The 27,992-nt window shown below is 41.4% G+C and overlaps 2 protein-coding genes across 2 annotated transcripts in view; both read left to right on the top strand.

The window, feature by feature from the left end:
• The first annotated feature begins 653 nt into the window (after nucleotides 1-653).
• On the top strand, nucleotides 654-27,645 carry LOC132864755 (TLC domain-containing protein 4-B-like). The gene is made up of 7 exons (XM_060898171.1): nucleotides 654-791; nucleotides 10,834-11,000; nucleotides 11,146-11,235; nucleotides 11,326-11,384; nucleotides 17,739-17,833; nucleotides 23,342-23,415; nucleotides 26,972-27,645. The coding sequence occupies exons 2-7, from the start codon at nucleotides 10,846-10,848 to the stop codon at nucleotides 27,288-27,290; spliced, it is 792 nt and encodes a 263-aa protein (XP_060754154.1). The 5' UTR covers nucleotides 654-791; nucleotides 10,834-10,845; the 3' UTR covers nucleotides 27,291-27,645.
• The window catches only part of LOC132864754 (holocytochrome c-type synthase-like), a 41,794-nt gene continuing 37,142 nt past the window's right edge, over nucleotides 23,341-27,992 (top strand). The window contains exon 1 of the mRNA XM_060898170.1: nucleotides 23,341-23,415. The gene's annotated coding sequence lies outside the window, so the exon portion shown is untranslated. The remainder of the gene's footprint in view (nucleotides 23,416-27,992) is intronic.

Genomic DNA, 27,992 nt, shown 5'->3' with positions numbered 1-27,992 from the left:
ATCGTTTGACTCGTCACGCAAACTTTATAACCAGTATTTCAAAAAAATCATTTGAATGATTAAACAATTAGTGAACTCGGTTTTCACAAAATATCATGATTTGTTCGTGTCTCGCAAGCCTTTGGCATCAGCAAATAATTGCTGCTTGCTCACCACTAACAAATCATGACATTTTGTTCAACCTTGTCCAATAATTTCTTATTATGTGCTGATACATGAAAATAATGCATGACTTGGATTTTGTGATGCAGTATGAGGTACAAGCAGAATGTGCATTATTTTCATAGAACATTACAGTCTGGAGTGTGTAATTCTGCTTATACCACAGTGATTTGCTCACAGTTATTGTATGGTGCAACACAAATTTTAGTGGTTTATAGTTAGATGTAATGTTGTCGACCATAAAAAAGACAAGTTAGTATTCTCATTTATCTTATAGCTGCAATAAACAGTCATACCCTCACTAGTCCCCATCTCTCTCTCTCTCTCTCTCTCTCTCTCTCACCCCTTTTCGATCAACAGGGAACGGTTTCCATTCTCATTCATGCACCAAATTTTGAACCGTTCAGAGCACTTCAACCAAAAATAAATTGGTTTGGAGCCTGAAAAGTTGGAACTAAAACATAGCTGTTTTTTCCAGTCATGGCAGACAATGATGACATCAATGGGTGTGTCATTATTTCGGCGAGGAAGTGGAGTGCAGCAATGGAGAATGCAATGGAAAAGGATACATCTACAGAAAAAAATGGACTGAAAACAATTATCTGCAGGAACAGAACAGAAGCTTGCAGGTAATCAATGCACTCTGCCATCTCTCAAATCTCCTGTATCACAGTCTGAGTATGATGTTTAAATGCAGTTTTGTTCCTTTGCGCTATTATAGGTAAGCAGAACCTAATTTGTCCTTGAGATATAATCCATGAAGAAGAGAAATATATTTTAGCCCAAGAAAGCCTGTAATCTTCTGAACCGTATACAGGGGAAATGATCAAATTTCACCATGTTAAAGGTTTTCCCATGCACCCACACATATAATCTGTTCTATTCGCAGAAACAGATGGGTATGTAACCGCACAGGTTAATCAAGAACCCTTGATGTTTACTTAGTTCACAATCATCAGTGTTCGACCAGTTTCTCATGCTCACAGCAGTGACAAATATTTTACCCCATGCAGGGATTTGATATTTTGTAGCAATTTTGACACTTTTGGACTTCCATAAACATAAACTTGGTAGTTAATCTGTTGGGTGGATTTTGAGGTTTGGACATGATTGTCACCAATTACAAGTCAAATGTTAAAGCCATACATATTTTAGGACGTTTTGCTAAGGTTATGGCTACCAAGAGTTAAATTTATAATCTAACAAATGCATTAGAGAATCATCTATGGATGGTTTGTAAAAATAGTTCAGTCTTATCACACAACACCAAAAACAGTCACTAATTATATGTCATTCATAATCTCATCTCATCTCATTATCTCTAGCCGCTTTATCTTTCTACAGGGTCGCAGGCAAGCTGGAGCCTATCCCAGCTGACTACAGGCGAAAGGCGGGGTACACCCTGGACAAGTCGCCAGGTCATCACAGGGCTGACACACAGACACAGACAACCATTCACACTCTCATTCACACCTACGGTCAATTTAGAGTCACCAGTTAACCTAACCTGCATGTCTTTGGACTGTGGAGGAAACTGGAGCACCCGGAGGAAACCCACGCGGACACGGGGAGAACATGCAAACTCCGCACAGAAAGGCCCTCGCCGGCCCCGGGGCTCGAACCCAGGACCTTCTTGCTGTGAGGCGACAGCGCTAACCACTACACCACCGTGCCGCCCCATTCATAATACTAAATTAATTAATTTATTTTTTTGTGAAACTATTTTATGAGATCACATATTGTTTTCCATGTTTCCCACTGAAACCAAGAGTGGATTAGTTCTAATTAAGTCCACACTCTTAGAACACAAATTGGTCACAACATGTTGAACATTTTCGACAGGCAAGGCCTTTGCTAAAATTAGTGAGAGGTTGAGGTCATGATTTCAGAACATTTTCTTTTTCCAGGATATCCTGCACACAGAGTTGACAGCACGTCTTGTCTTTTCTTTCTCTGTGCTTCCTGAGACCTTAGCACAGCTACTAGGGTACGCGGAGCCATAAACAGGAAACTGCCAGGAACAACTTTTAGAAAATTACACCAGTTGCAAGTTTCTGGACAACTTTTAATGAGCTGAAAGCCATATAAAGTATCCTATAGCATATGCATAAAGATTAGGGCTTTGTCTGAAAGGACTTGTGACTTCTCATCTTATCTCATCTCATTATCTCTAGCTGCTTTATCCTGTCCTACAGGGTCGCAGGCAAGCTGGAGCCTATCCCAGCTGACTACGGGCGAAAGGCGGGGTACACCCTGGACTAGTCACCAGGTCATCACAGGGCTCTAAATAATTATGCATAGATAAAAGTAAACCATGAAATATCTTGCTTATGGTTACTAAAATGGATGATTTAGCAGTTTAAAATGTTCTCAGTTCAAAACTAACAACATAACTGTTCCATAAAAACACATCATGAATCACAAATAAAATGATCCCAAATTATAGCTAACCCACGCAAGGCAAATGTGATTAAAATATCCTAACTGGACAAATTATCATCAGTTTGGCAACATACACCATTTCTGTGCCTTTTCTCTCTCTGTCCACACCTTTAACAGCCTTGTGATTGGACTGCATGACTCACAAGAAACTTTGGATTATGGTATCTACCAAATAATTCTATGTAAATGCAAATGCTGGATAGTTTGACTTTTACAAATGATCTAGTACATAATTCATGCTGTTATTAAAACGTAATGTGGATCAGGGAAAAACTAACTCATCAGAAACACTGACATATAACTGTCATGTGATCTCCATCCATCCATTATCTGTAACCGCTTATCCTGTACAGGGTCGCAGGCAAGCTGGAGCCTATCCCGGCTGACTATGGGCGAGAGGCGGGGTACACCCTGGACAAGTCACCAGGTCATTGCAGGGCTGACACACAGAGACAAACAACCATTCACACTCACATTCACACCTACGGTCAATTTAGAGCCACCAATTAGCTTAACCTGCATGTCTTTGGACTGTGGGGGAAACCAGAGGAAACCCACGCAGACACAGGGAGAACATGCAAACTCCACACAGAAAGACCCTCGTCAGCCACTGGACTCGAACCCAGGACCTTCTTGCTGTGAGGCGACAGTGCTAACCACTACACCACCATGTGATCTCCACAATTCCAATAATGGAGCCCATTTGTATTAAATACTTTCTTATTATATTTGACTGCTTTGTGTAGTATACAAGCGATGCTGAGGTGTACAAGAAAGCAGTTTTTATGTTCATATTATCAAAACAAGCAAAAATTGACGAGAATACATAAAAGTCATTGATCAGACACTCCGTGCGCATCATTTCTGCATTTCATTGTGGACTGTAAACTTTAAGGAAGCGGACAAAAAATGCTAACATTAAAAACAGCATTTGACAAATGATGCATGTTAGTGTGGACTACTGTAGGTGTAAGTCAGAATTCATTTTCTATACCAGTTATCCAAGGAAGCTGGAGCCAATCCCAGCTGACACTGGGCATGAGGCAGGGATGGGTTGCCAATCCATCACAGGGCTAATACAGAGAGACAGACAGCCATTCACACCTATGGGCAATTTACAGGAGCCAGTCGACCTAACTGCATGTCTTTGGATTGTGGGAGGAAACTGGAGCACACAGAGGAAACCTACGCAGGCACGAGAACATGCAAACTCAGCCATGGTGCGCAAACCTAGAACCTTCTTGCTGTGAAACAACAGTGTTAACCACTGCATCACCATGCTGCCCATATAGCAGAATTTTTTTTTTAAATATTTAATAAAGTTATGGCGGCACGGTGGTGTAGTGGTTAGCGCTGTCGCCTCACAGCAAGAAGGTCCTGGGTTCGAGCCCCGGGGCCGGCGAGGGCCTTTCTGTGCGGAGTTTGCATGTTCTCCCCGTGTCCGCGTGGGTTTCCTCCGGGTGCTCCGGTTTCCCCCACAGTCCAAAGACATGCAGGTTAGGTTAACTGGTGACTCTAAATTGACCGTAGGTGTGAATGTGAGTGTGAATGGTTGTCTGTGTCTATGTGTCAAGCCTGTGATGACCTGGCGACTTGTCCAGGGTGTACCCCGCCTTTCGCCCGTAGTCAGCTGGGATAGGCTCCAGCTTGCCTGCGACCCTGTAGAAGGATAAAGTGGCTAGAGATAATGAGATGAGATGAGATAAAGTTATTTTTATATTCCAACGCTCCAATCCAGTTTTAAACCAAAGAAAGAAAAAAAAACTCATGTAAACTGGAGAACAAACAAATGATTTGGACCACCAACATACAAACAAATCAGGGCAGTAATGTTGACTATCAATTTGGAGAGCTTCTACTCTTGCATTAACATTCAGGCATTCTAGCCTAAGCAGCATGTGTGGCTTTTTTGAACTGGTGCTGGATTTATTTGGATTTTGTGTAACTTCTTCTACCAAAATGACTGTCTATAGCTTTACTTTTCTGAAGCAAATACCCTTCTGGAATATTTACACCACTGAGGATATTTACACCACCATGGTGTTCTTATTCACTTTTCTTTTTCTTTGTTTTTTTGCATCATTCCTCAGCTCTGTCCATGCACATTCTTCTGTTTTTATTCAGTGCATCCTGTTTTGGTTTTGGTTGAGTGAGACTAAAATTAAAGGATTAACACTTGCAGTCTTCTTCCGTTTTCTTTCTTTCATCTGGCTGCTGGTGTGTTCTGATCAGTGAGTGGGAAGGTGTAATATAAGTTATGCTTTTTACCTTCATGTTCTTTTCTCTCTTACAATGGCTACACTGTTATGCTATCTAATATCATCCCCTTTAAAATGTGAAGGCGTAAGCAGATGTAGTGATGTACTGAGAATCCCGATATTAGGTTGTACAGTTAAATACTGTAAATGTCTCATGTCACTGTACTCCTGATGTTTATATAGCCTAAATGCAGAGGATGATGTGTAGACAGTTCGATGCTTTGCACTTTCCCCCCCCTCCTATAGTGTTACACGTGTCAGCAGTAATCCCACACTGCTGGAGGACAGTTCAAATCTGACAAGGTCACTGTGATTCTTGCATCACTGCCCGTTCCATTATTATTTCTCATTATGGAGGGATTGACAGAGTCCAGGAAAGACATATGTTATTGGTGGATTTTAATGTTATTTTCATTGTCTAATGGATATAGTCCACTACTACTACTACTACGACTACTACTACTACTAACTAGAGGTACTGTGCCAAGGGCACAGTGGTATCCCATTTCCACACCTGAGGCCTTGGGACAAAGGTCAAGGTCACAGAGCTGAAAGAAATGAGGCCACTTGTCTGGAATCTGATAACAAAGGGAAAAGGATATAATACTTCCATGGTTAATAATATTAACTAAGTTCCTATCTTTCACTAATTTCTTGATGCAGACCAGTGAAAAATATGCAGATCACTGATCTGACCTGTCAAGGTCACTCCAGGGCAAAACCAATGTTCCCAAATGAAAGTCCATATATGACTTCCTATTCATGGTTAATAGTAACTATAGCTTTGTCTTGCTCCGTTTTTGAAAATATGTGAAAAAACCTCTAAATATTCATTAAAACGTGTTTTTCTATGGCAAAGGAGCAAGGCTAGCTCAAAGACCATGATAAATAGACAAAACTCTGACTTTTTGCTATAGAGCCACCTAAATTGACAAGTTCAAGGTCACGTAAATCAGTGAAAATAGGTCAAATCGCTTAACCGATGTGAACTATTCTGAATATCTATATCTATAGGTTCTCCGTACCCAATTCGGTGAAAATTCATGAAAGGAAGGAGTAGCGAGTTAACGCAGAAGTGACCTTTGACCTAATTCTGGCAAAGGGTCAAGGTCAGAGGTCAAATGAGTGCAAAAAAGTATTCAGGTATAAGGGCCATGGAAGATGGCATGAAAGAATTTTGTCTCGCTTGTCCTGGTACTGTACCAAGTGGTCCCATTCCTGAAATTTTTATGACATCATAAAATGATGTCATGACGTTGTGTGATGTCATGCATGATATGAAGAGCACAGATGGCCACTATCTATATGCACACCAAGTTTCATCCAAATATCTTGAAAACTGAGTGAGAAATGACCCTTGTCTAACTACTACTATGACGTGTACACTAAACCTAAGCAATTTCAAGATCCCATTTCCACTGAAGTGGAAATGGGATAATAATAATAAAAACCTTTCAAAGGTATTTCAAGCCCAAAGACATTCATTCATATTTAGTAAGTGCTTCATTTTGATCATGGTCTTCGATCTGGAGCCTATACCAGGACCACTGGGTGTGAGGTGTGAGGGGGCAGCCATGCCCTAAAGTTTAGAGAAGCAGCCTTGGGTTCAAAGGGTTGCTGGTTCGATTCTCTGGACCGGCATAAAAATCCATGGCTGAAGTGCCATTGTGCAAGGCAACTGCTCCCCAGGTGCTGGGTATTTCTGTGTGCTCCTTGTACATTGCTCTGTATAAGAGTGTCTGCTAAATGCCTGTAATGTAATGAGGCAGGAACAAGTCCAGGATAGAATGCCAGTTAATTGTGGAGCACCATGCACACACTCACTGGCACCGAGGGCCAATCCGTCCAATCCACCTAATATCATGTTTTTGCAAGGTGGGAGGAGACTGGAGAACCTGGAGAAAATCCAATCCAGACACAGGGAAAATATGCAAATTTCAATAACAAACTGCTGCCTGCTGCACCACTATGCTGCCCTAACCCAAAGACGGTTACACAGATATGTGGAAACAGAGATAAACACTGAGAGACACATAAACTTACATGAAAATAAGAGACAATGATGCAGGTGAGAAAAGCGTCAGGAAAAATGACATAACAGAAAATGTCATCCAGTGACATCCAGTCGAGGCAAGTTGTAGGTTTAAGCAGCAAAAAAGGCAGAGTAACAGGGGAAAAGACAAAATCCAAGACAGGTAAGGGTTTTTATAGTGGATCTTGTAGGGTTTGAATGACATAAAACGGTCCAAAATGATACTGAGATTACAAACTAGGGGGAAATACGTAACGAATCATCAATGAGCAGTGTTGTAGGATCTTGAGAAAGTTGTGTTTCACAAGGTTTTGATGTGTTTCTGATTTTTGAAAGGGTTTAGTGTTGAGGTAGATCTGTGTGGTGTCGGCATAACAGTAAAAGTCAGCATATGTGGCTAATGATTGGCAGTGGTCCGTGCATTGAGCCTTAGGGAACCGTATGAGTGACACTGCAGGTGGAAGAGGTGTAGCCAAAGAGGATAAGTGTGTTCTGTTGGTCAGTTTAGGAGCAGATCTGAGTGATGTGATGTCCTGAGTGATGAACATCCAGTTCACACAACCTGAACAAGACAAAACTAATATATAATCTCATCTCATCTCATTATCTCTAGCCGCTTTATCCTTCTACAGGGTCGCAGGCAAGCTGGAGCCTATCCCAGCTGACTACGGGCGAAAGGCGGGGTACACCCTGGACAAGTCGCCAGGTCATCACAGGGCTGACACATAGACACAGACAACCATTCACACTCACATTCACACCTACGGTCAATTTAGAGTCACCAGTTAACCTAACCTGCATGTCTTTGGACTGTGGGGGAAACCGGAGCACCCGGAGGAAACCCACGCAGACACGGGGAGAACATGCAAACTCCACACAGAAAGGCCCTCGCCGGCCCCGGGGCTCGAACCCGGACCTTCTTGCTGTGAGGCGACAGCGCTAACCACTACACCACCGTGCCGCCCCCCTAATATATAATACATAGTTTAAATGCTATTGCAAGTATTATTATTCTCATCTCATTATCTCTAGCTGCTTTATCCTGTTCTACAGGGTCGCAGGCAAGCTGGAGCCTATCCCAGCTGACTACGGGCGAAAGGCGGGGTACACCCTGGACAAGTCGCCAGGTCATCACAGGGCTGACACATAGACACAGACAACCATTCACACTCACATTCACACCTACGGTCAATTTAGAGTCATCAGTTAACCTAACCTGCATGTCTTTGGACTGTGGGGGAAACCGGAGCACCCGGAGGAAACCCACACGGACACGGGGAGAACATGCAAACTCCGCACAGAAAGGCCCTCGCCGGCCACGGGGCTCGAACCCAGGACCTTCTTGCTGTGAGGCGACAGTGCTAACCACTACACCACCGTGCCACCCAGTATTATTATTATTATTATTATTAGTAGTAGCAACCAGACCAACCATGATGGCGTCGCTCACTCCGGCCCCATCTAGTCCAGAAGGAACGATCTAAAGTGGGCCACCTTGTGCAATAAATGTTGCAAATGATATACACTATATAGAAGCTATATACACCCTAGGAATACCGACCTATTTGCCAGAAAGAATCCAAAACAGCGAGGAATTGACCGAGAAGAAGTGACTTTTATTGAACTGCTCATTAAGGCTTAATTAATCCATAACTTCATTAATAATTGTAATTAAGCAAATCTGAGTAGAAGTTATATGCACCCTAGGTACCCCTACCTTCATGCCAGAAAGAATCAAAATTGGTGAAGAATTGAGGGAGAAGAAGTGATTTGTGTGGAAACTGGTCATTAGGGTTTAATTACACTTTATCTTCATTATTAATTACAATTATGCAAATTTGGGTAGAAGCTATATACACCACAGGCAGACCTACCTTCCTGCCAAAAACAATAAAAATCGGTGAAGAATTGAGAGAGAAGAAGCGATTTTCGTGAAATGTGGATGACGCCAGACAGACGATGGACAACACATGATGGCATGGGCTCATCACCTGTCAGCCGGATGAGCTAATAATAGTAGTAGCTTTAATATATACTCAGAGTATCACAAGCTTGAAAGGAACGATTTGGTGAAAAATAAAATTTCTGTTACCCTAACATGTCTAGTCTCTGAAGTTTATTTCTTTAATTAGTAGCTAACATGCAGTCAATTTTTTCCCATAAATATCTAACCAGTTACAGGTTCTTGAGTGATGAAGAAGAGGAAGAAGAAGCCTTTATTTGTAACACGCACACTCAAGCACAGTGAAATTCATCCTCTGCATTTAACCCATCTGAAGCAGTGAACACACGCACACACACCCAGAGCAGTGGGCAGCCATACTACAGCGCCCGGGGAGCAGTTAGGGGTTAGGTACCTTGCTCACAGGCACTTCAGCCTAAGGCCGCCCCATGTTAACCTCACTGCATGTCTTTGGACTGTGGGCGAAACCAGAGCACCCAGAGGAAACCCATGCAGACACAGGGAGAACATGCAAACTCCACACAGAAAGGCTCCCATCGGTCACTGGGCTCGAACCCAGGACCTTCTTGCTATGAAGCGACAGTGCTAACCACTATGCCACCATGCCTCCCTTTTTTTTTAATTTTTAAAATTTTTTTTATGATACATGTACTTGCTTTTGTGGTTTGACATTGTGATAAACATGAATAAAACTTCCCAATGTAGCTGTAACGTGAAGGAGGCAGCCGTGTTGGAAAACCAGAATTACTTTTGCCCTTTCGTGCCATTTCGCATCAATCCAAGCCTTTGATTTTAACATAATTCCACTCTGCGCTTCCACTTCCAATCCATTTCCTGGCAGGTTTTTGGGAGATGGGAGAAAACCAGAGAACCCAGAGGAAACCCACATGGATGCAAGAAAAATCTCAGGACAGAGAGTAACCTGAGCTCAGGATTGAATTATGCATTTTTTTTTTCTTATAAAGAAATTATCAAGGGTGGCACGGTGGTGTAGTGGTTAGCGCTGTCGCCTCACAGCAAGAAGGTCTGGGTTCGAGCCCCGTGGCCGGCGAGGGCCTTTCTGTGCGGAGTTTGCATGTTCTCCTCGTGTCCACATGGGTTTCCTCTGGGTGCTCCGGTTTCCCCCACAGTCCAAAGACATGCAGGTTAGGTTAACTGGTGACTCTAAATTGACCGTAGGTGTGAATGTGAGTGTGAATGGTTGTCTGTGTCTATGTGTCAGCCCTGTGATGACCTGGCGACTTGTCCAGGGTGTACCCCGCCTTTCGCCCGTAGTCAGCTGGGATAGGCTCCAGCTTGCCTGCGACCCTGTAGAACAGGATAAAGCGGCTACAGATAATGAGATGAGATGAGAAATTATCATAGGATGGTGGGATTTATCCAAATCAGGACTAAATTTACTCCCAGTATGTCAACTACACTGGTGTTAATTAAAAAGTTGACTTTTAACGAGTCTAGTGTTCTAAAGGAAAGGGAAAACATATTGAAATATGTTTAACATGCATGATTGAAGTGAGTGAAAAGACCACATCTGGGAACAAAAATAAGCCTGTCGAGTATCTTTTTTCGTCGAGCATCTTTTTTTCCTGACACTGTATATTTTGCCAGATGCTTGTACTCCACTCATTTCTGTGTGTATCTCCCAAAGCCATTGATCATTTCACTGTAAAAGAAGGATACAGCAATATGAGAATTGGTTGTCCAATAGCGCTGTGTCAGCAAATATGCAAACGGAGCTCCATGCCGGGTATTTGGCAGCAGAGAGGTACTGCGGCAGCACGTGGGACAAGTGATGCTTTTCACCTAGCTGCAAATCTGAAACCTGGAAATAGTCTTTTTTTTTACAGCATAAGGCATGATGTAGCCTAGTGAGGAATTTACTGCATGCTGGAGTGAGAACAGTGGTGTGTATGGGTTGTCTCTGTCCTCTATCTTGTGTTGTCTCTGTCCCTCACTCACACTTCTTCTCTCTGCAGGACGAGGTGGCGATGGAGCCTCTGAGCATCCCTGTGGTGTTGGTTATCCTCAGCAGCTTCCTCGTCTCTCAGTGGATCTTTCACGTCGCATGCCCGTGGCTGTCCGAGCGCCTCATCCCAGCTTTCCTCACACTCACACACATGCAGAGGACAGAATGGAGCTCTAGGTCAATATTTTTTTCTTTTATTAATATGTCTTTTATCTTATGTTTGCTGTAAGAATGTGTATTTGTGTAGAGCGATATTATTTTATGTTTACGTGTCCCTATTCATGTTATATTATAAAATGCAAGCTCTGTGTATCCCAAACAGGGCTGTCTCTACAGTTCATGCTTTGGTTGTAGGACTTTTTTGTCTCTATATATTACTTTTTGATGAAGCTATCAAGAAAGACCCCATTTGGTGAGAGTTTTCTTGTGGCATTATCTATGGTTAAACTTGTCCATTCGTTCGTTCATAATTGTTCATTGACATTCTTGTCTTTTCTTAAAGGGGAGATCCGACACTGGTGAAACTGAATGTGGGCGTAACCACAGGCTACCTCATCTCAGGTGGGAACCTTTACAAATATTTAACACTTAACTTTGTACCGCAGGACTTATATCGATATATCAGTAGGCCTGATATTAAGGTTGCATGTCTTTTTGCGTGTGTGAGAGAGTTCTGCATTGTCAGGTATCTATGTTGCATGTTCATAATAATATACATCTGAACTACATCAGTAAACACTCTTTCAGAGGTGTAGTTAAGGGGTGGATTATGGGTTTGAATCCCTGAAATACACTCACCGGCCACTTTAATGGGAACTTGTTCTTGATTCTAAGATTCCTGTTCTTGGCTGCAGGAGTGGAACCCAATGTGTTCTTCTGCTGTTGCATGCTGAGATGCTTTTCTGTTCACCACGGTTGTAAAGAGTGATTATATGAGTTATTATATCCTTCCTGGCAGCTCAAACCAATCTGGCCATTTTTGTCTGACCTCTCTTATCAACAAGGCATTTGTTTCCACCCACAGAACTGTCGCTTACTCGATGTTTTTTGTTTTTCGCACCATTCTGTGTAAACTCGAAACGCTTCAGACTGTAAACATGCTGAAGAAAAGACTTTTGTTTATGAACTGGAGAATGAAAAAGGATTTTGGCATTTACCTTTGTTGGCTCATTTGATATTTGCATTTGATTGCACTTTATTGATCCTGCAGAGAGCATGGCCTAATTATTGAAGGCAAAGATAATCTCATCTCATTATCTCTAGCCGCTTTATCCTGTTCTACAGGGTCGCAGGCATGCTGGAGCCTATCCCAGCTGACTACGGGCAAAGGGCGGGGTACACCCTGGACAAGTCGCCGGGTCATCACAGGGCCGACACATAGACACAGACAACCATTCACACTCACATTCACACCTACGGTCAATTTAGAGTCACCAGTTAACCTAACCTGCATGTCTTTGGACTGTGGGGGAAACCGGAGCACCCGGAGGAAACCCACGCGGACACGGGGAGAACATGCAAACTCCGCACAGAAAGGCCCTCGTCGGCCACGAGGCTCGAACCCGGACCTTCTTGCTGTGAGGCGACAGCGCTAACCACTACACCACCATGCTGCCCGGCAAAGATAATATATTTATATATTATGTAGGGAATAAAACACACCATGGCATGCTGTTATACAAAAATAAACAATTCCAGGGTGGTGGTCTGATATCCATGTACCATCCTGAAGATGATTATTTTCCTCAAACCTCACACCATGAAGGGTTTTATTCCTCTTATCCCACAGCGATGTGCCCTCACAGAATTAACAAGGTTTTTTTTTAATTTATTCTACACAGAGCTTCCACCATATAAGTGCCTATGTCAGTTAATATAGAAATTATATAGGATGTAACAGAACAAGAGGACATTATGGAAGAAGTACACTGTGATCCAAAATTACTGGATAAACCAACCATATGGACTAATTATTGATGTAGTTTATGTGTTGCACACTGTGGGATGTGCACGACACTCACCGGCCACTTTAATAGGAACTCGTTCTTGATTGTAAGATTCCTGTTCTTGGCTGCAGCAGTGGAACCCAATGCGTTCTTCTGCTGTTGCATGCTGAGATGCTTTTCTGTTCACCACGGTTGTAAAGAGTTGCTATGAGTTGCTATATCCTTCCTGGCAGCTCGAACCAATCTGTCCATTTTCCTCTGACCTCTCTTATCAACAAGGCGTTTGTTTCCACCCACAGAACTGCCGCTCATTCACTCAGTGTTTTTTGTTTTTCGCACCATTCTGTGTAAACTCTAGAGACTGCTGTGTGTGAAAACTCCAGGAGATCAGTCGTTTCTGAAATACTCAAACCAGTCCATCTGGCTCAAACCAACACAGTGAAAGAAAGTCACACTTTGAGATCACAATTTTTCCCATTCTGATGTTTGAAGTGAACATTAATTAACTGAAGCTCTTTATTTGTATCTGTATGATTTTATGCATTGTGCTGCTGTCAAGGGATCGGCTGATTAGAGAACTGCATAAAACAGCAGGTGGATGGGGGTTCCTAATAAAGTGGCTGCGGAATGTATGTTATGACAGTTCCAAATGCTTATTCGTGACTGGTTAACATTGCTCATGTACAGTACATCGTAGCTGACTATGAATGTGTCAAATAACATTTTCTTCACAGTAGCTGTGCTGTAATGTCGCTCATCATAGGTCAACATCAAGTCATCATAATAAAATGAGAAATTCTGAACATGAACACTCCTACTGATACTCATACTCATGTATGAGCACATTATTAGCATTTTAGTTGCATAGATCATGTACTGATTTTACTTTGAACATTTCCTCGTTCCCTGGAAATTAATCCCTGACTATGCCACTGTACTCTAAACTCCATACACTCTGAGGGAAAAAAAGGTTCTTCAAAGTTTTTATAGATAGTTCAAATCTGTTGAGTTAAAACCTCTGACTACTCTCAGAAAACAGGTTGTCATTGTAGTTTTGCTCAAAATAGAAGCAAGTTAAAAAAAAGTCAACCAAACACAATTGCGAATGTTCTGCATTTCCATTAAGTGATGCTCTGTGATTAAAGCTAGGTTTTCTCCTCTCGTTATAGTCATTCCAGGCATTTCAGTTAAACATAGTGATGGATTCCATCCATCCATTATCTGTAGCCGCTTATCCTGTTCTACAGGGTCGCAGGCAAGCTGGAGCCTATCCCAGCTGACTATGGGCGAAAGGCGGGGTACACCCTGGACAAGTCGCCAGGTCATCACAGGGCCGACACATAGACACAGACAACCATTCACACTCACATTCACACCTACGGTCAATTTAGAGTCACCAGTTAACCTAACCTGCATGTCTTTGGACTGTGGGGGATACTGGAGCACCAGGAGGAAACCCATGCAGACATGGGGAAAGCATGCAAACTCCACACAGAAAGGCCCTCGCTGGCCGCTGGGCTCGAACCCAGGGCCTTCCTGCTGTGAGGCGACAGTGCTAACCATTACACCACCGTGCCGCCAACGGCAAAAATATGAATGCAAATACCAGGTTGCATGGGAGAATGAATTTCCATGGATAAGCAAATGTTCGACCAGCCAGTTACACATTTCAAGGTGAAGATACCTTAAATCAGAATATAATGGACATTTGAGTGTGAAATTAAACTAGTCTTCCAGACCATTTCAGAAACAAACTGTACAACTTCTAAAGTGTTTCGTGAAATTTTGCATGACAGAGAATTTGTTTGGTGAGTGTATTTGAATAGTGTGGGAGTGTCTTCGTGTTATTTTGAATTTATGTTTGAAAGTTTTAAGTGAAAGTTTACATGTGAATTATTTGGAAAGTGATTGATTTTGATCGAGTTTTGAGGTTTTAAGTGAAAGATTACTAGTGAATGTATTTGGGTCGTACTAAAATTTTGCATTCGAGTGAATTTCTTTGTGGCGTACACTACCGTTCAAAAGTTTGGGGTCACTTTGAAATGTCCTTATTTTTGAAAGAAAAGCACTGTTCTTTTCAATGAAGATCACTTTAAACTAATCAGAAATCCACTCTATCCATTGCTAATGTGGTAAATGACTATTCTAGCTGCAAATGTCTGGTTTTTGGTGCAATATCTCCATAGGTGTATAGAGGCCCATTTCCAGCAACTCTCACTCCAGTGTTCTAATGGTACAATGTGTTTGCTCATTGCCTCAGAAGGCTAATGGATGATTAGAAAACCCTTGTACAATCATGTTAGCACAGCTGAAAACAGTTGAGCTCTTTAGAGAAGCTATAAAACTGACCTTCCTTTGAGCAGATTGAGTTTCTGGAGCATCACATTTGTGGGGTCGATTAAATGCTCAAAATGGCCAGAAAAATGTCTTGACTATATTTTCTATTCATTTTACAACTTTTGGTGGTAAATAAAAGTGTGACTTTTCATGGAAAACACAAAATTGTCTGGGTGACCCCAAACTTTTGAACGGTAGTGTATATTTTGATAGTATGGTAGTATTTATAATGCCATTTTTAAATTTTGTTTGAAAACTTTCAGCCAAAGTTTGCAAATGAGCATATTCCTTTGATGCATTCCGATAGGATTTGGATAGGATTTCTAGTGCTTTTTAAACATTCTGTTGGAAAGTGTTTCGTGAGAGGGATGCATTTTAGTAGTACTAAGACAGGGCAGTATTTCTTTAATTGAGTTGTTACTATTTTGGTTAAATCTTATCAAAATTTTATTTAATTTCTATATGATATTATAGTTCTCTGTATTTTTACATGAGCTTACAGAAGGAAATCACATTTGATGCAATCCAATAATACTTTCATTCACTGTGACTATTTTAAGAAATGATAAACATTCTTCTAAAGCATCACTTGTGTTATTTTCTGTGGGTCTCTGTGTGTAAACAATATTCAGGCATGAGATTTTTCAGCTCAAAATCTGATTTAAGACTTCCCTTTCATTGTTATGATATTAAAATTCAAGACGAGTATTATTTCAGATTTTTCACTCTGAGCTCTCTCATGCCTGATACATGAATCCCATAACCTATAGTAACTGATAGAACAATATCAACAATTCAAAAACTCTTTAATTGTATACATTTCAAATGGTTTGCAATTAATTGGGATCCACTGTTTTTATCATTTCAACCGCGCATCATACCCTCGTCCAATTGAAAATGTCGTTCACGCAGTTTTCTCCCCCATGAGAATTTTGAAAAGTTGGCAAGTATGAAGTATGGTTAGAAGGTATATTTTTAGCCGACTGGAAATATTCATATTGGTGACATTCATGTTGCTACATACAGTATCCTGCTTTCGGGTGGGGTTTAGTATGAGGAGTATGTTCAGTATGCCATTTTGTCCCATCCACCCTGATTCCATCACTGTTCACTCATCATACTCCCTGACATTCCTGACATACATTCCTTTTGTGGTCAGTACTTCTTGTTCTCATTTCCTCTTGCCATGAGAGTTATTTATTTCACCTGTTTGCTTGCTATTGCTTGGAATTCTGTATAGTTATGGCTGCTGTATAGTTACGGTAGGAAGCCATGGCCTAATGGTTAGAGAAGCAGCTTTGGGACCAAAAGGTCACTGGTTTGATTCCCTGAACCAGCAGGAATGACTGACGTGCCCTTGAGCAAGGCACCTAACCCCCTCCTGCTCCCCAGGCTGTTCTGGGTACACTGTACATCACTTTGGATAAGAGCATTTGTAATGTAATGCTTGGTTTCCTGCTGTGTTGGTGATGTACTCCATGTGGAAAGCTGGATTACTGAGCTGTGGGTTTCCTAGTTGTGTCAGTCCTGGTGTTGAGCTATTTTGTTTGTTCCTTTCTTTTTATTTGCATGTACCTGAACCTTTTTTAAATTATAATTCTTTTATATTTTTCCTAATATGTGCATTTTGGGTCCTTGTGTATCTGCTGTTAAAATTGACAATATCTGTTTGACTAAAATATTGATGTCTGCTTAATTCGATCAGCTGGTTTTGAACTTTTAGCTCCTGGTGAAAATTTCTGTATCAGTCAGGCTTTAGTTAGTATCAACCCTTCATCATAATCTTTTTTCTCATCTCATCTCATTATCTCTAGCCGCTTTATCCTGTTCTACAGGGTCGCAGGCAAGCTGGAGCCTATCCCAGCTGACTACGGGCGAAAGGCGGGGTACACCCTGGACAAGTCGCCAGGTCATCACAGGGCTGACACATAGACACAGACAACCATTCACACTCACATTCACACCTACGGTCAATTTAGAGTCACCAGTTAACCTAACCTGCATGTCTTTGGACTGTGGGGGAAACCGGAGCACCCGGAGGAAACCCACGCGGACATGGGAAGAACATGCAAACTCCACACAGAAAGGCCCTCGCCGGCCACGGGGCTCGAACCCGGACCTTCTTGCTGTGAGGTGACAGTGCTAACCACTACACCACCGTGCCGCCCTATAATCTTTTTTAATTCGAATAATTTTCCAATAAAATAATTTTCAATTACTGCAATTACTCAATCTGTTCAAATAAATTAGCTCAATTCTGTATCTAGTTTGCAGCGCAATCTGTGTTACATCCAGTAAGTAACAATTAAAATAAAATTTACATGCATGCAAGTGCTAAAGCACGTTTGCAATCACAAGACCATTTCTGTGCACTAGTGATACTGAAATAAAGCAAAATTCTACCACACAAAGCTTTCACAGCTTCATTTTGAATAATGATCATTGCACTGTAAAGTGTGCTGCTGCTGTATCTGCCATGACAGATTTTTTTACTTTTTTTAGAGAGAGATTGAAAACCTTGAATTTAATTAAAAGTGATCTTTGTATGGACATCAGAAGTGAACATGCCATGATCGTGTCATACTGTTTGGCTAAAACGGATCTTAGGGACTGTGCTCTGTTTCCTTTCCAGATCTGCTGCTTATGATCTGCTTCTGGGATTTCATAGGAGAGAAGTATTTTGTCATACACCACCTTGCTGCTCTTTATGCCTATTATTATGTACTGGTGAGTTTGTAGATTTGACAGATTATTTGATGATACTGACTAGAAAATGTCATTATCCTTTCTACTTGCTGGGACTTATCTTTATATATCTTTTTTTTTAAAAACATGAGTCTAATTCTAATATGCCGTAATTTTAATATGTGTTTTTATAGTAGGCGTGCTACTTACAAAAATGAACATTAATGTCATAGAGGCTGATAAAAAGGATCTTATAAAGTGAATGACAAGATTTCAGCATGAAACATTAACATATGCTTTCTTGGTAAGACCATGGAGACAGATCAGAAATGTAGAAAAGAAAAAACGAAAGAGACTCAGTAATACAACTATGACAACTCTAAGCGGACAAAAACTAAACTAGACCACACCAGTACAGTCAGTATTAAATATAAACATAAATAAAATGACTGGTAGCTAAATAGGACAAAGTGACATTATCTATCTATCTATCTATCTATCTATCTATCTATCTATCTATCTATCTATCTATCTATCTCTTATTTATAATGTTTATAATGTAAAAAGATAAACAAGAAGAGTCCTTGCAGCTTCAAACCTCACACACACACACACACATATACATATATATATATATATCAGCTGGATAGTACAGTGGTAATGCTCACTGACTACGACGCAGGAGATCGGGGTTCGAATCCCGGTCGGGGCAAAACATCATCCAGTAAGGGTCCTTAGGCAAAACCCCTCATGATATATCAGCCTACCTCAGGAATGAGCGAAAACATAACTGATAGAGTCATACCGGCTCAGACGTCGCCCGGGTCAACAAGGTCTGCGTCAGTTGCTAGGGAACCAGGGCAAACTGATGAGAAATGGGCTACTGGAACAAGACATCGATGGACGAGGACAGAAAATACGGATTTGCTGGAATGCTACTATACAAGCAATCCCAGAGAGAGGGGATACATGCAGAGAATGTGGGACCATTGGATACTTCGAAACCCACAATCAAGGCTAACAAAGAAACAGCTATTAGCCCAGTGTTCCAACATCCATAATCGAAATCTGCTATCACAACTAGAGATTAATGAAATACAACAACGATGCTACGGCAAGGGGGAGCCAGGAAGACAGGTCAGCGGGGAGATGTCATCATCCCCACAACCAGAGATTGGGTACCAAGCCCCAACAGCTAACAGCCTCAACACAAGAGCTGCTGACCTGAGAAGGAAGATCGTGACCCAACTGGAAACCTGGAGCCCCCGACGAATACCAAAGCTGAGTTGCCAAGTACCTTCAGAAGATCTACTAGTAGATGTGAATGCTGCTCTGAAGACAATCTCCACAAGAACCATCACTGAGACCAACAAGCTGATACACAGTACAGCAACAGTAATCATGGAGATGCTTGGACACAAGGTGGGCTCGGGACATAACAAACAGTATCCACCATGGAAGAGACGATTAGAGGCCAAGATAAAGGCAGCAAGGAGAGAAGTTAGCCAGCTAGCTGAACTACAGAAAGGGAACATGGTGAATAAAGGGGCGCCTAGGAAGTACAACTCACTCTCCATACCAGAGGCACTCGAAACTGCCAAACAGCGACTAACAGCTCTGGCCACCCGGTTGAGGAGATACACCAAGGAAGCAGAAGCCAGGAGAATAAACAAGCTGTTCTCCACTGAACCAGCAAGGTGTACTCTCAATGGCAGGGGAACAACAACCGGTCAGACCCACCAAGAGCTGAGGTGGAAAAATACTGGAAAGACATATGGGAAAGAAAGGCATCACACAACACCGATGCCCAATGGTTAGTGGACCTAAGAGCTGACCACAGCAACCTCCCAGAACAAGAACCAGTAACCATCTCAATGGCAGACGTCCAAGAAAGAGTGTCAAAGATGAAGAGCTGGACAGCACCAGGCCCCGATATGATCCATACGTACTGGCTGAAGAAGCTAACTGCACTCCATGAACGCCTAGCAGCACAGATGAACCAGCTGCTGAGGGATGGAACCCACCCAGAATGGCTAACCCAAGGCAGGACAGTCCTAATCATGAAGGACCCCCAGAAGGGACCCATCCCATCCAACTACCGGCCAATTACCTGTCTCTGCACAACATGGAAGGCCCTGTCAGGCATCATTGCGGCAAAAATAAGTAAGCATGTGGCTCAATACATGAGCGAGGCACAGAAAGGAATTGGCAGTAACACCAGAGGAGCCAAGCACCAGCTACTGGCCGATAGAACAGTCGCCCGAGACTGTAAGAAGAGACAGACCAACCTGTGCACTGCCTGGATTGACTACAAGAAAGCCTACGACTCAATGCCACACACATGGATACTGGAATGTCTGGAACTGTATAAGATCAACAGGAACCTAAGGACCTTCATACAGAACTCAATGGAAATGTGGAAGACAACCCTAGAGGCCAACTCAAAACCCATTGCCCAAGTCAACATCAAGTGCGGCATATACCAAGGAGATGCGCTATCACCACTGCTGTTCTGCATAGGCCTGAACCCCCTCAGTCAGATCATCACGAAGAGCGGCTACGGGTACCGATTCCGTAGTGGGGCAACAATCAGCCACCTGCTCTACATGGATGACATCAAGCTGTATGCCAGGAACGAGCGAGAAATAGACTCGCTGATCCACACCACCCGGATCTACAGCGATGACATAGGGATGTCATTCGGATTGGACAAGTGTGGCCGGATGGTCTCAAAGAGAGACAAGATGATCCGGACTGAGGGGATTGACCTACCAGAGGGCAACATAGGTGATATCCAAGACAGCTACAAGTACCTTGGCATCCCACAGGCTAATGGAAACCATGAAGAGGCCACAAGGAAGTCAACCACAGCCAAATACCTCCAGAGAGTAAGGCAGGTCCTGAAAAGTCAGCTGAATGGTAAAAACAAGGTCCGAGCCATCAACATGTACGCACTACCAGTCATCAGATACCCCGCTGGTATCATAAACTGGCCAAAGGAGGAGATAGAAGCCACAGATATCAAGACTAGAAAGCTCCTCACCATGCATGGAGGGTTCCACCCCAAGTCCAGCACCCTGAGACTATACACTAAGCGGAAAGAGGGAGGCCGAGGGCTAGTGAGCGTCAAGACCACGGTCCAGGATGAAACATCGAAAATCCGAGAATACATCAGAAAGATGGCCCCAAAGGATGAACTGCTAAGTGAATGTCTCAGGCAGCAGAACCCTGATGAGAGTGCAGAGGAGGAGGAGGAACAGACAACCTGGAGAGACAAACCCCTACATGGCATGTACCACCGTCAGATAGAGGAAGTGGCTGATATCAAGAAATCCTACCAGTGGCTGGATAATGCAGGACTGACAGACAGCACAGAGGCACTAATCATGGCAGCACAAGAACAGGCCATAAGCACAAGAGCCATAGAGGCCAGGATCTACCAGAGTAGATCAGACCCAAGATGCAGACTGTGCAAAGAAGCCCCTGAAACAGTCCAGCACATAGTAGCAGGGTGTAAGATGCTAGCTGGATCAGCGTACATGGAGAGGCACAACCAAGTGGCTTGGATAGTATACAGGAACATCTGCAACCAGTATGGAATAGAAATACCCAAGTCCCAATGGGCCATACCACAGAAGGTGGCTGAGAACAACAGGGCCAAGATTCTGTGGGACTTCAGCTTCCAGACTGACAAACAGATCCTGGCTAACCAACCGGACATAGTGGTGGTGGACAAAGAGCAGAAGAGGATGGTGGTGATAGATGTGGCGATCCCAGCTGACGCCAACATCAGGAAGAAGGAACATGAGAAACTTGAGAAGTATCAAGGGTTGAAAGAGCAGCTGGAACGGATGTGGAAGGTCAAGGGTTGCGTGGTCCCCGTGGTAGTGGGGGCACTTGGGGCAGTAACCCCCAAACTGGGAGAGTGGCTCCAGCAAATCCCAGGAACAACATCTGAAGCCTCAGTCCAGAAGAGCGCAGTCCTAGGAACATCGAAGATACTGCGCAGAACCCTCAAACTCCCAGGCCTCTGGTAGAGGACCCGAGCTTGAGGATGACATGGATACCACCCCCCCGCCGGGGGTGAGAAGGAGATTTTTTTTTTTTATATATATATAAAAGCTACCAGTCATTTTATTTATGTTTATATTTAATACTGACTGTACTGGTGTGGTCTAGTTTAGTTTTTGTCCGCTTAGAGTTGTCATAGTTGTATTACTGAGTCTCTTTCATTTTTTATTTCTTTTATTTTAAATGTAATATTATTTCTGCTCTCAGGCTACCTGAGCGAGGTAACCAAGGATTTATTTATCTCTGGTGTGTGTAAATGAAACCCTGATGTGGTTGAGATTCCCTCAAGACTCTGTGCAGGAGTTATTTAGTGTAAACGTTCCGCATCATTGCTTTCCTTAATGACTGTGAAAAAAAAACATGTTCTTCATGTTCACTGGCTTGAAACATAAAGATTTTATCTGTTGCTTTAGTTTACTGAAAATATACACTAATATTTAAAATGTTAAAAATCACCTGTGTTTATTATTAGTAGTAGTAGTCAGATAAAATATGAAATGGTTAAAATATAATATAATACAAACAAATGAGTAATTTAAATTTATTTAGTATTTCAACAATTCTGGGAAAATTATAAAGAGTTAACAGATATCTACTATACTGCAGTTATTTGTACATGTACTGTAGGCAAATTTCCCAATAAAGTATTCATTTCAAAATGTTAGCATTTTATTCCAAAATACAAGAAGTTTATTTATTGTAGTAGTCATCATAATATAATGTACTGGAGCATTATTCTGAATGTGAAACAACTTTATACGTCTGGAATTTCCCAAAACATATCTAATAGTTTCATTTCCACAAATGGTTTGAAACCAATGACATTCATTGGTTTCAAACCATTTGTGGAAATGAAACTGAAATGAAACTATGGAGAACCAAAAACATAAATCTCTATGTCACTTGTGAAGAAATCGATGAATTCTTTTGATAAATTTGGGTACTTTTTGTTTGTGAACGTGTCTATATTATAAAAAAGAAACTCACATGTTGGCTTGAAGATATGAAGTTTATCTTCTTGTGTTGAAAAACTCAAATTTTTCATACAAAATACATCACAGATCTGAGTGACACATTTCCTGATATTTCATTCCGATGATGTCATTCCCAATGTTTTCCTGCTGACTTGATGCCAGTTGTCAATATGGAAAACCGGTTCAAAATTAAAATTCTTTTGATTACCTTGCGTATTTTTTGTGGATGTGTCCAAATAATATAAAGAACATCGCATGGTGGCATGAAGATATGAAGTTTATCTTCTTTTGTTGAAAATATTTTCACTCACTCGTGAAATATGCATTCACCACTCGAAGAGAAACTTCTTCATATCTTCATGCAACTGTTTAATATCCTCTATGTATTTAGGGTTAGATATATAAAATGGACAACATTTTATATGAATTTGACATTACGGAGAGTGTTCAGTTTGAATACTAGTGTACTGTATGATCACATTAATTCATGTGCATTTTTTTTTAGAGTCAGGGAATATTGCCCCATTTTGCCAATTTCCGTCTGCTTGCTGAATTTTCCACTCCCTTTGTGAACCAGAGGTAAGTTACCTAACACACACACACACACACACACACACACACACACACACACACACACACACACTTCTGTCTCCCAAAATATGTTTAGTTGCAAAAGTTTGCACCCCATTTTTTGAATATGATATAAATCTCCAAAAACTTCAGAACATTTAGTGTTCAATCCCGAGCTCAGATTACTGTCAATATGAAGTTTCACATGCTCTCCTCATGTCTGCATGTCTTTCCTCCACCTCCTAAAAAACATCCCAGTACATGGATTGGTAATGCTAGATTGTATGCAGGTGTGTGTGTGTGTGTGTGTGCACACGCATGTGTCCCACCCTGGGTGTATTCTCACCTCATAACCAGTGTTCTCAGGGCACGTGCCACGTCCACGTCAACCCTGAACAGGATAAAGCAGTTGCTAAAGACCTGGAGACTGGGCGGGGCATGGCAAAATTTCTTTTCAAACTATGCTACCGTTGATTCTGTGTGTGTTTTTGGATTATTGTCTTCTTGCAGGATACACCCATGTTCATTTGTTTTTTAACATTTTGTCATTTTTCTGGAATGTGTTTATAGATAAATTGTAAAATGGAAGTCTATTTTCCTTTCTTCTATTCAGAAACAATGGGGATGCAAACTTGCTCTTAACTGTAAAGTATGACGTATTTGGAAGATATTATTTCACTATATATTCAAAAACAAGAACTCAGCGTTCTAGCTTATTTTCTCCCAGTCTGACAGATGACTGGAATGGACACAGTGATTAGAGACCCAGTGATCATGAATAAATGATCAACGTTAAGAAACACAATTAAAATAACACTGTAAAAACTTTATCAGGATACTTTCAACTCTGTGAAGTTGCATCCTACATGCTCGGAAAAATGATGAACATTATTTATGTCCTCTTTGCAGAGGTTAATTGGTACACAATGTAACTAATAAATGGAGCTCGCCATGCTTTTGGAATTGAATAACAAACTGCCTAGTGTTTAATCTGCATTACACTAACCATTTAAATTAGCAATGGATAACACCAAGGGACCACACCGTTATATGCTTTATATTTTCGGCTTTTTATTTGGTTATTAGCTCATCCAGCCAACAGGCGATGAGCTTATGCCATCATGTGTTGTCTGTCACTCGTCGTCCATCCGTCGTCAATTCTTCACTGATTTTTATTCTTTTTGGCAGGAAGGTAGGTCTGCCTGGGATGCATATAGCTTCTACCCAAATTTGCATCATTGCAATTAATAATGAAGATATGGAGTAATTAATCAATCAGTCGCTAATGAGCAGTTTCCACACATCACTTCTCCCTCAATTCTTCACCGATTTTGATTCTTTCTGGCATGAAGGTAGAGGCATATAACTTCCACCCAGATTTGCTCAATTACAATTATTAATGAAGTTATGGACTAATTAAGCCTTAATGAGCAGTTCAACAACAATCACTTCTTCTTGGCCAATTCCTCGCTGTTTTGGATTTGGCAAATAGGTCAGTATTCCTAGGGTGTATATAGCTTCTATATATCGCTTGTATAGAGTGTGTATATCTTGCAACATTTATTGCGCAAGGGCACTTTAGATCGTTCCTTCTGGACTAGACGGGGCCGGAGTGAGCTATGCCGTCATTGACGCTCTCATTCGTTTATAGAATGCCAAACATTCCATGATGTGTTTCCCATAACCAAATAACAGGAAAAAGTGTTGCCCCTGAGTACCATTAGTTCCTTATGGTACCAACTTTAAACCTCTCTGTACCCCAACAGAATTCAAGAACACTGCAGTATTTCACTGAGAACAACAAAGTTATACTTAGAAAAAGAAAGAAAAATGATGATTAAAAAAAATTAAGTTTGTTTTGTTTGAAAGAGCATGAAGTATGTTTTAATATGATATAAAATGTGAATTTGTAACATTTACAAATATTAAAATACAGTACATAGTTTTACATACACACTAAACCTCATTTCCATAGCCAGGTCCAATTTGGACTTCTGTTTTGAACAATACTGCAGATGTATTTATTACATTTCGTATTTTCTTAATGCGTTTAAGCGGTATTTATCATATTAGCATCTTATTTTTCATCTTATCACACAGGTTATAAGATAAGCTCAACTTTATTCATGTTTCAGCAGCTCACAAATAGAAAAGAGTCAGGAATAAACAGTAACAACAAACAGAGTGCAATAAAAGTCTTTAAAAAACCCTATCGGAAATAAATATATATCTTTGTATATCAAAAAAAAAGAGTAAAAACATGGGCCAGGTACAGAATATACACAACAGGATAAGAAATCAACTGAAAAGTTAATGATTTATCCAAAAAGATAAATCAAAATATAATAACTCTCTCTCTCTCTCTCTCTCTCTCTCTCTCTCTCTCTCTCTCTCTCTAAAACCACTCCACACACACACAGCAACTAAACATGGCATGGATTTCCATTTTTTGTTTGATTTTGCTTGGTTTACAATACATGTATTCTTATTTATCTTAATCTGATCATCTTAATGAGCGATTATGCCAGTGATAGCTAGCTATGGACCGCTAGAGAGTGAGCTAGTCATAAAAAAGGAGGATGATAATATTACTCTTAAGCTTTTTTTTAATTATTTTGACATTTATCACATCAATATGAGCATCACTGTAATTCAAACACAATGGATCATCATGATTGGTGCACATAAATACTGTCTCACGCCATAGTGAGAACAGACACAGGGATTTCCGATAGCTAGCCATAACTCCCTGAGACACTGCAACTCCTCAGCCCATCAGTCAGTAGCGAAAAAAGTGAACAAATTGCTTCAGAAATGTCAATGGCAACACTCCCGGTTGACTTTTTGAAAATAAAGCTATGGTGTTCATGTATCCATTGGTAAGCACGGTAATATTTCATGAATGAAGCTTCTACTATAGCAGATATGAGTTTTAAAAGTCATGGCCGCTATGGGGTATAAGGAGTTAAACAGGTCCCAAAAAACCCAACTAGGACATTTGGTGCTGGATCAGTGATCAGTGGAAAAAGCACAGTTCTAGATTGGTTAGCGCTGTCGCCTCACAGCAAGAAGGTCCGGGTTCGAGCCCCGTGGCCTACGAGGGCCTTTCTGTGCGGAGTTTGCATGTTCTCCCCGTGTCTGCGTGGGTTTCCTCCGGGTGCTCCGGTTTCCCCCACAGTCCAAAGACATGCAGGTTAGGTTAACTGGCGACTCTAAATTGAGCGTAGGTGTGAATGTGAGTGTGAATGGTTGTCTGTGTCTATGTGTCAGCCCTGTGATGACCTGGCGACTTGTCCAGGGTGTACCCCGCCTTTCGCCCGTAGTCAGCTGGGATAGGCTCCAGCTTGCCTGCGACCCTGTAGAACAGGATAAAGCGGCTAGAGATAATGAGATGAGAGATCATGACAATATCATAAAACAGGAAAAATAATAGCTAGGTTTTGTCATCAATTAAAAAAAAAATCAACAAAACATCAGCACATGCTGACTCAAAGGTCATCTCTGGATGCTTTTTAGGACGACTCACTCAAAGCTCATGTTTGATGACCACATGATGTGATTCCAGGTGGTTTCTTCAGGTTCTGGGCTACCACAAGCTTTCCAAAGCCAGCTTTGTTAATGGGGTAGCCATGGCATCCTCCTTTTTCCTGGTGAGGATCGCAATCATTCCAGTCTACTACAGCCAAATGTACAGTGTGTATGGCACCAAGGCCTTCTACAGACTCACACCGGGGGCTCGCTGTGCCTGGATTCTCTGCAGCCTCTGCCTCGACATCATGAACATCATGTGGATGCGCAAGATCTTTCGGGGTTGCATCAAAATTCTATACTCCAGCAGATCTCAAAAACCAGTGATGGAAATGGAGAAGCCAAAAATTGACTGAGACTGAGAAAGTTAAGCCTAGTCAACTTTTACTGGTGTGTCATCCTTATAGACAAATACTGTGATATTAAATATTAAGCCTCCAGGAAGGACCATGAAGGTGCATGTAAGACAATACAGGGTTTCTCTACTTGGGCCTACATAAAGAGCAAATAGCAAGCATTTTGTAGGTGTGTAGTTACTGACTGGAGCCCATGTGTTGACATGAACAAACTGTCAGTCCTTCTTTCCTCTAGTCATCAGTGGAAAGAAATGACAAGACTTTACATTTTCAATATAGTTCTTTTACATATTGCTTGTCGAATCTATGTATCTGAATGTGACTACACTCAGGAGAGCAAAGCAAAAAACAGTGTTTTAAAATCATTTTACAATTAATATCACCATTAACATTATTTGTAAATTGTTACAACCACAATTCTAAAGTTGGGACGCTGTGTAAACTGTAAATAAAAACAGTATGTGATAATTTGCGAATCATGGAAACCCTGTATTTCATTGAAAATAGGACAAAGACAACATATCAAATGTTGAAACTGAGAAATTTTATTGTTTTCTGAAAAATATATGCTCATTTTGAATTTGATATCAGCAACATGTTTCAAAAGGCAGGCCAAAAGGCAGGCAGACCAGTTTAGCACCTGGACTCTTTTACTACGGAGCCATGCAGTTTTAATATGTGCAGAAAGTGGTTTGGCATTGT

The sequence above is a fragment of the Neoarius graeffei genome, chromosome 17, assembly GCF_027579695.1.
Source record: "Neoarius graeffei isolate fNeoGra1 chromosome 17, fNeoGra1.pri, whole genome shotgun sequence".
NCBI classification, from domain to species: Eukaryota; Metazoa; Chordata; class Actinopteri; order Siluriformes; family Ariidae; genus Neoarius; species Neoarius graeffei.
Note: the sequence above shows the minus strand (reverse complement) of the source record. Positions and strands in the feature narration are given on the sequence as shown.

What these genes read in the sequence shown, in the direction of transcription:
- LOC132864755 (XM_060898171.1), top strand. Translation starts at nt 10,846, where the DNA reads ATGGAGCCTCTGAGCATCCCTGTGGTGTTGGTTATCCTCAGCAGCTTC. An exon ending in ATCAAGAAAGACCCCATTTG is followed by an intron (nt 11,236 to 11,325) that starts GTGAGAGTTTTC and finishes CTTTTCTTAAAG; the next exon opens with GGGAGATCCGACACTGGTGA. An exon ending in ATGCCTATTATTATGTACTG is followed by an intron (nt 17,834 to 23,341) that starts GTGAGTTTGTAG and finishes ATTTTTTTTTAG; the next exon opens with AGTCAGGGAATATTGCCCCA.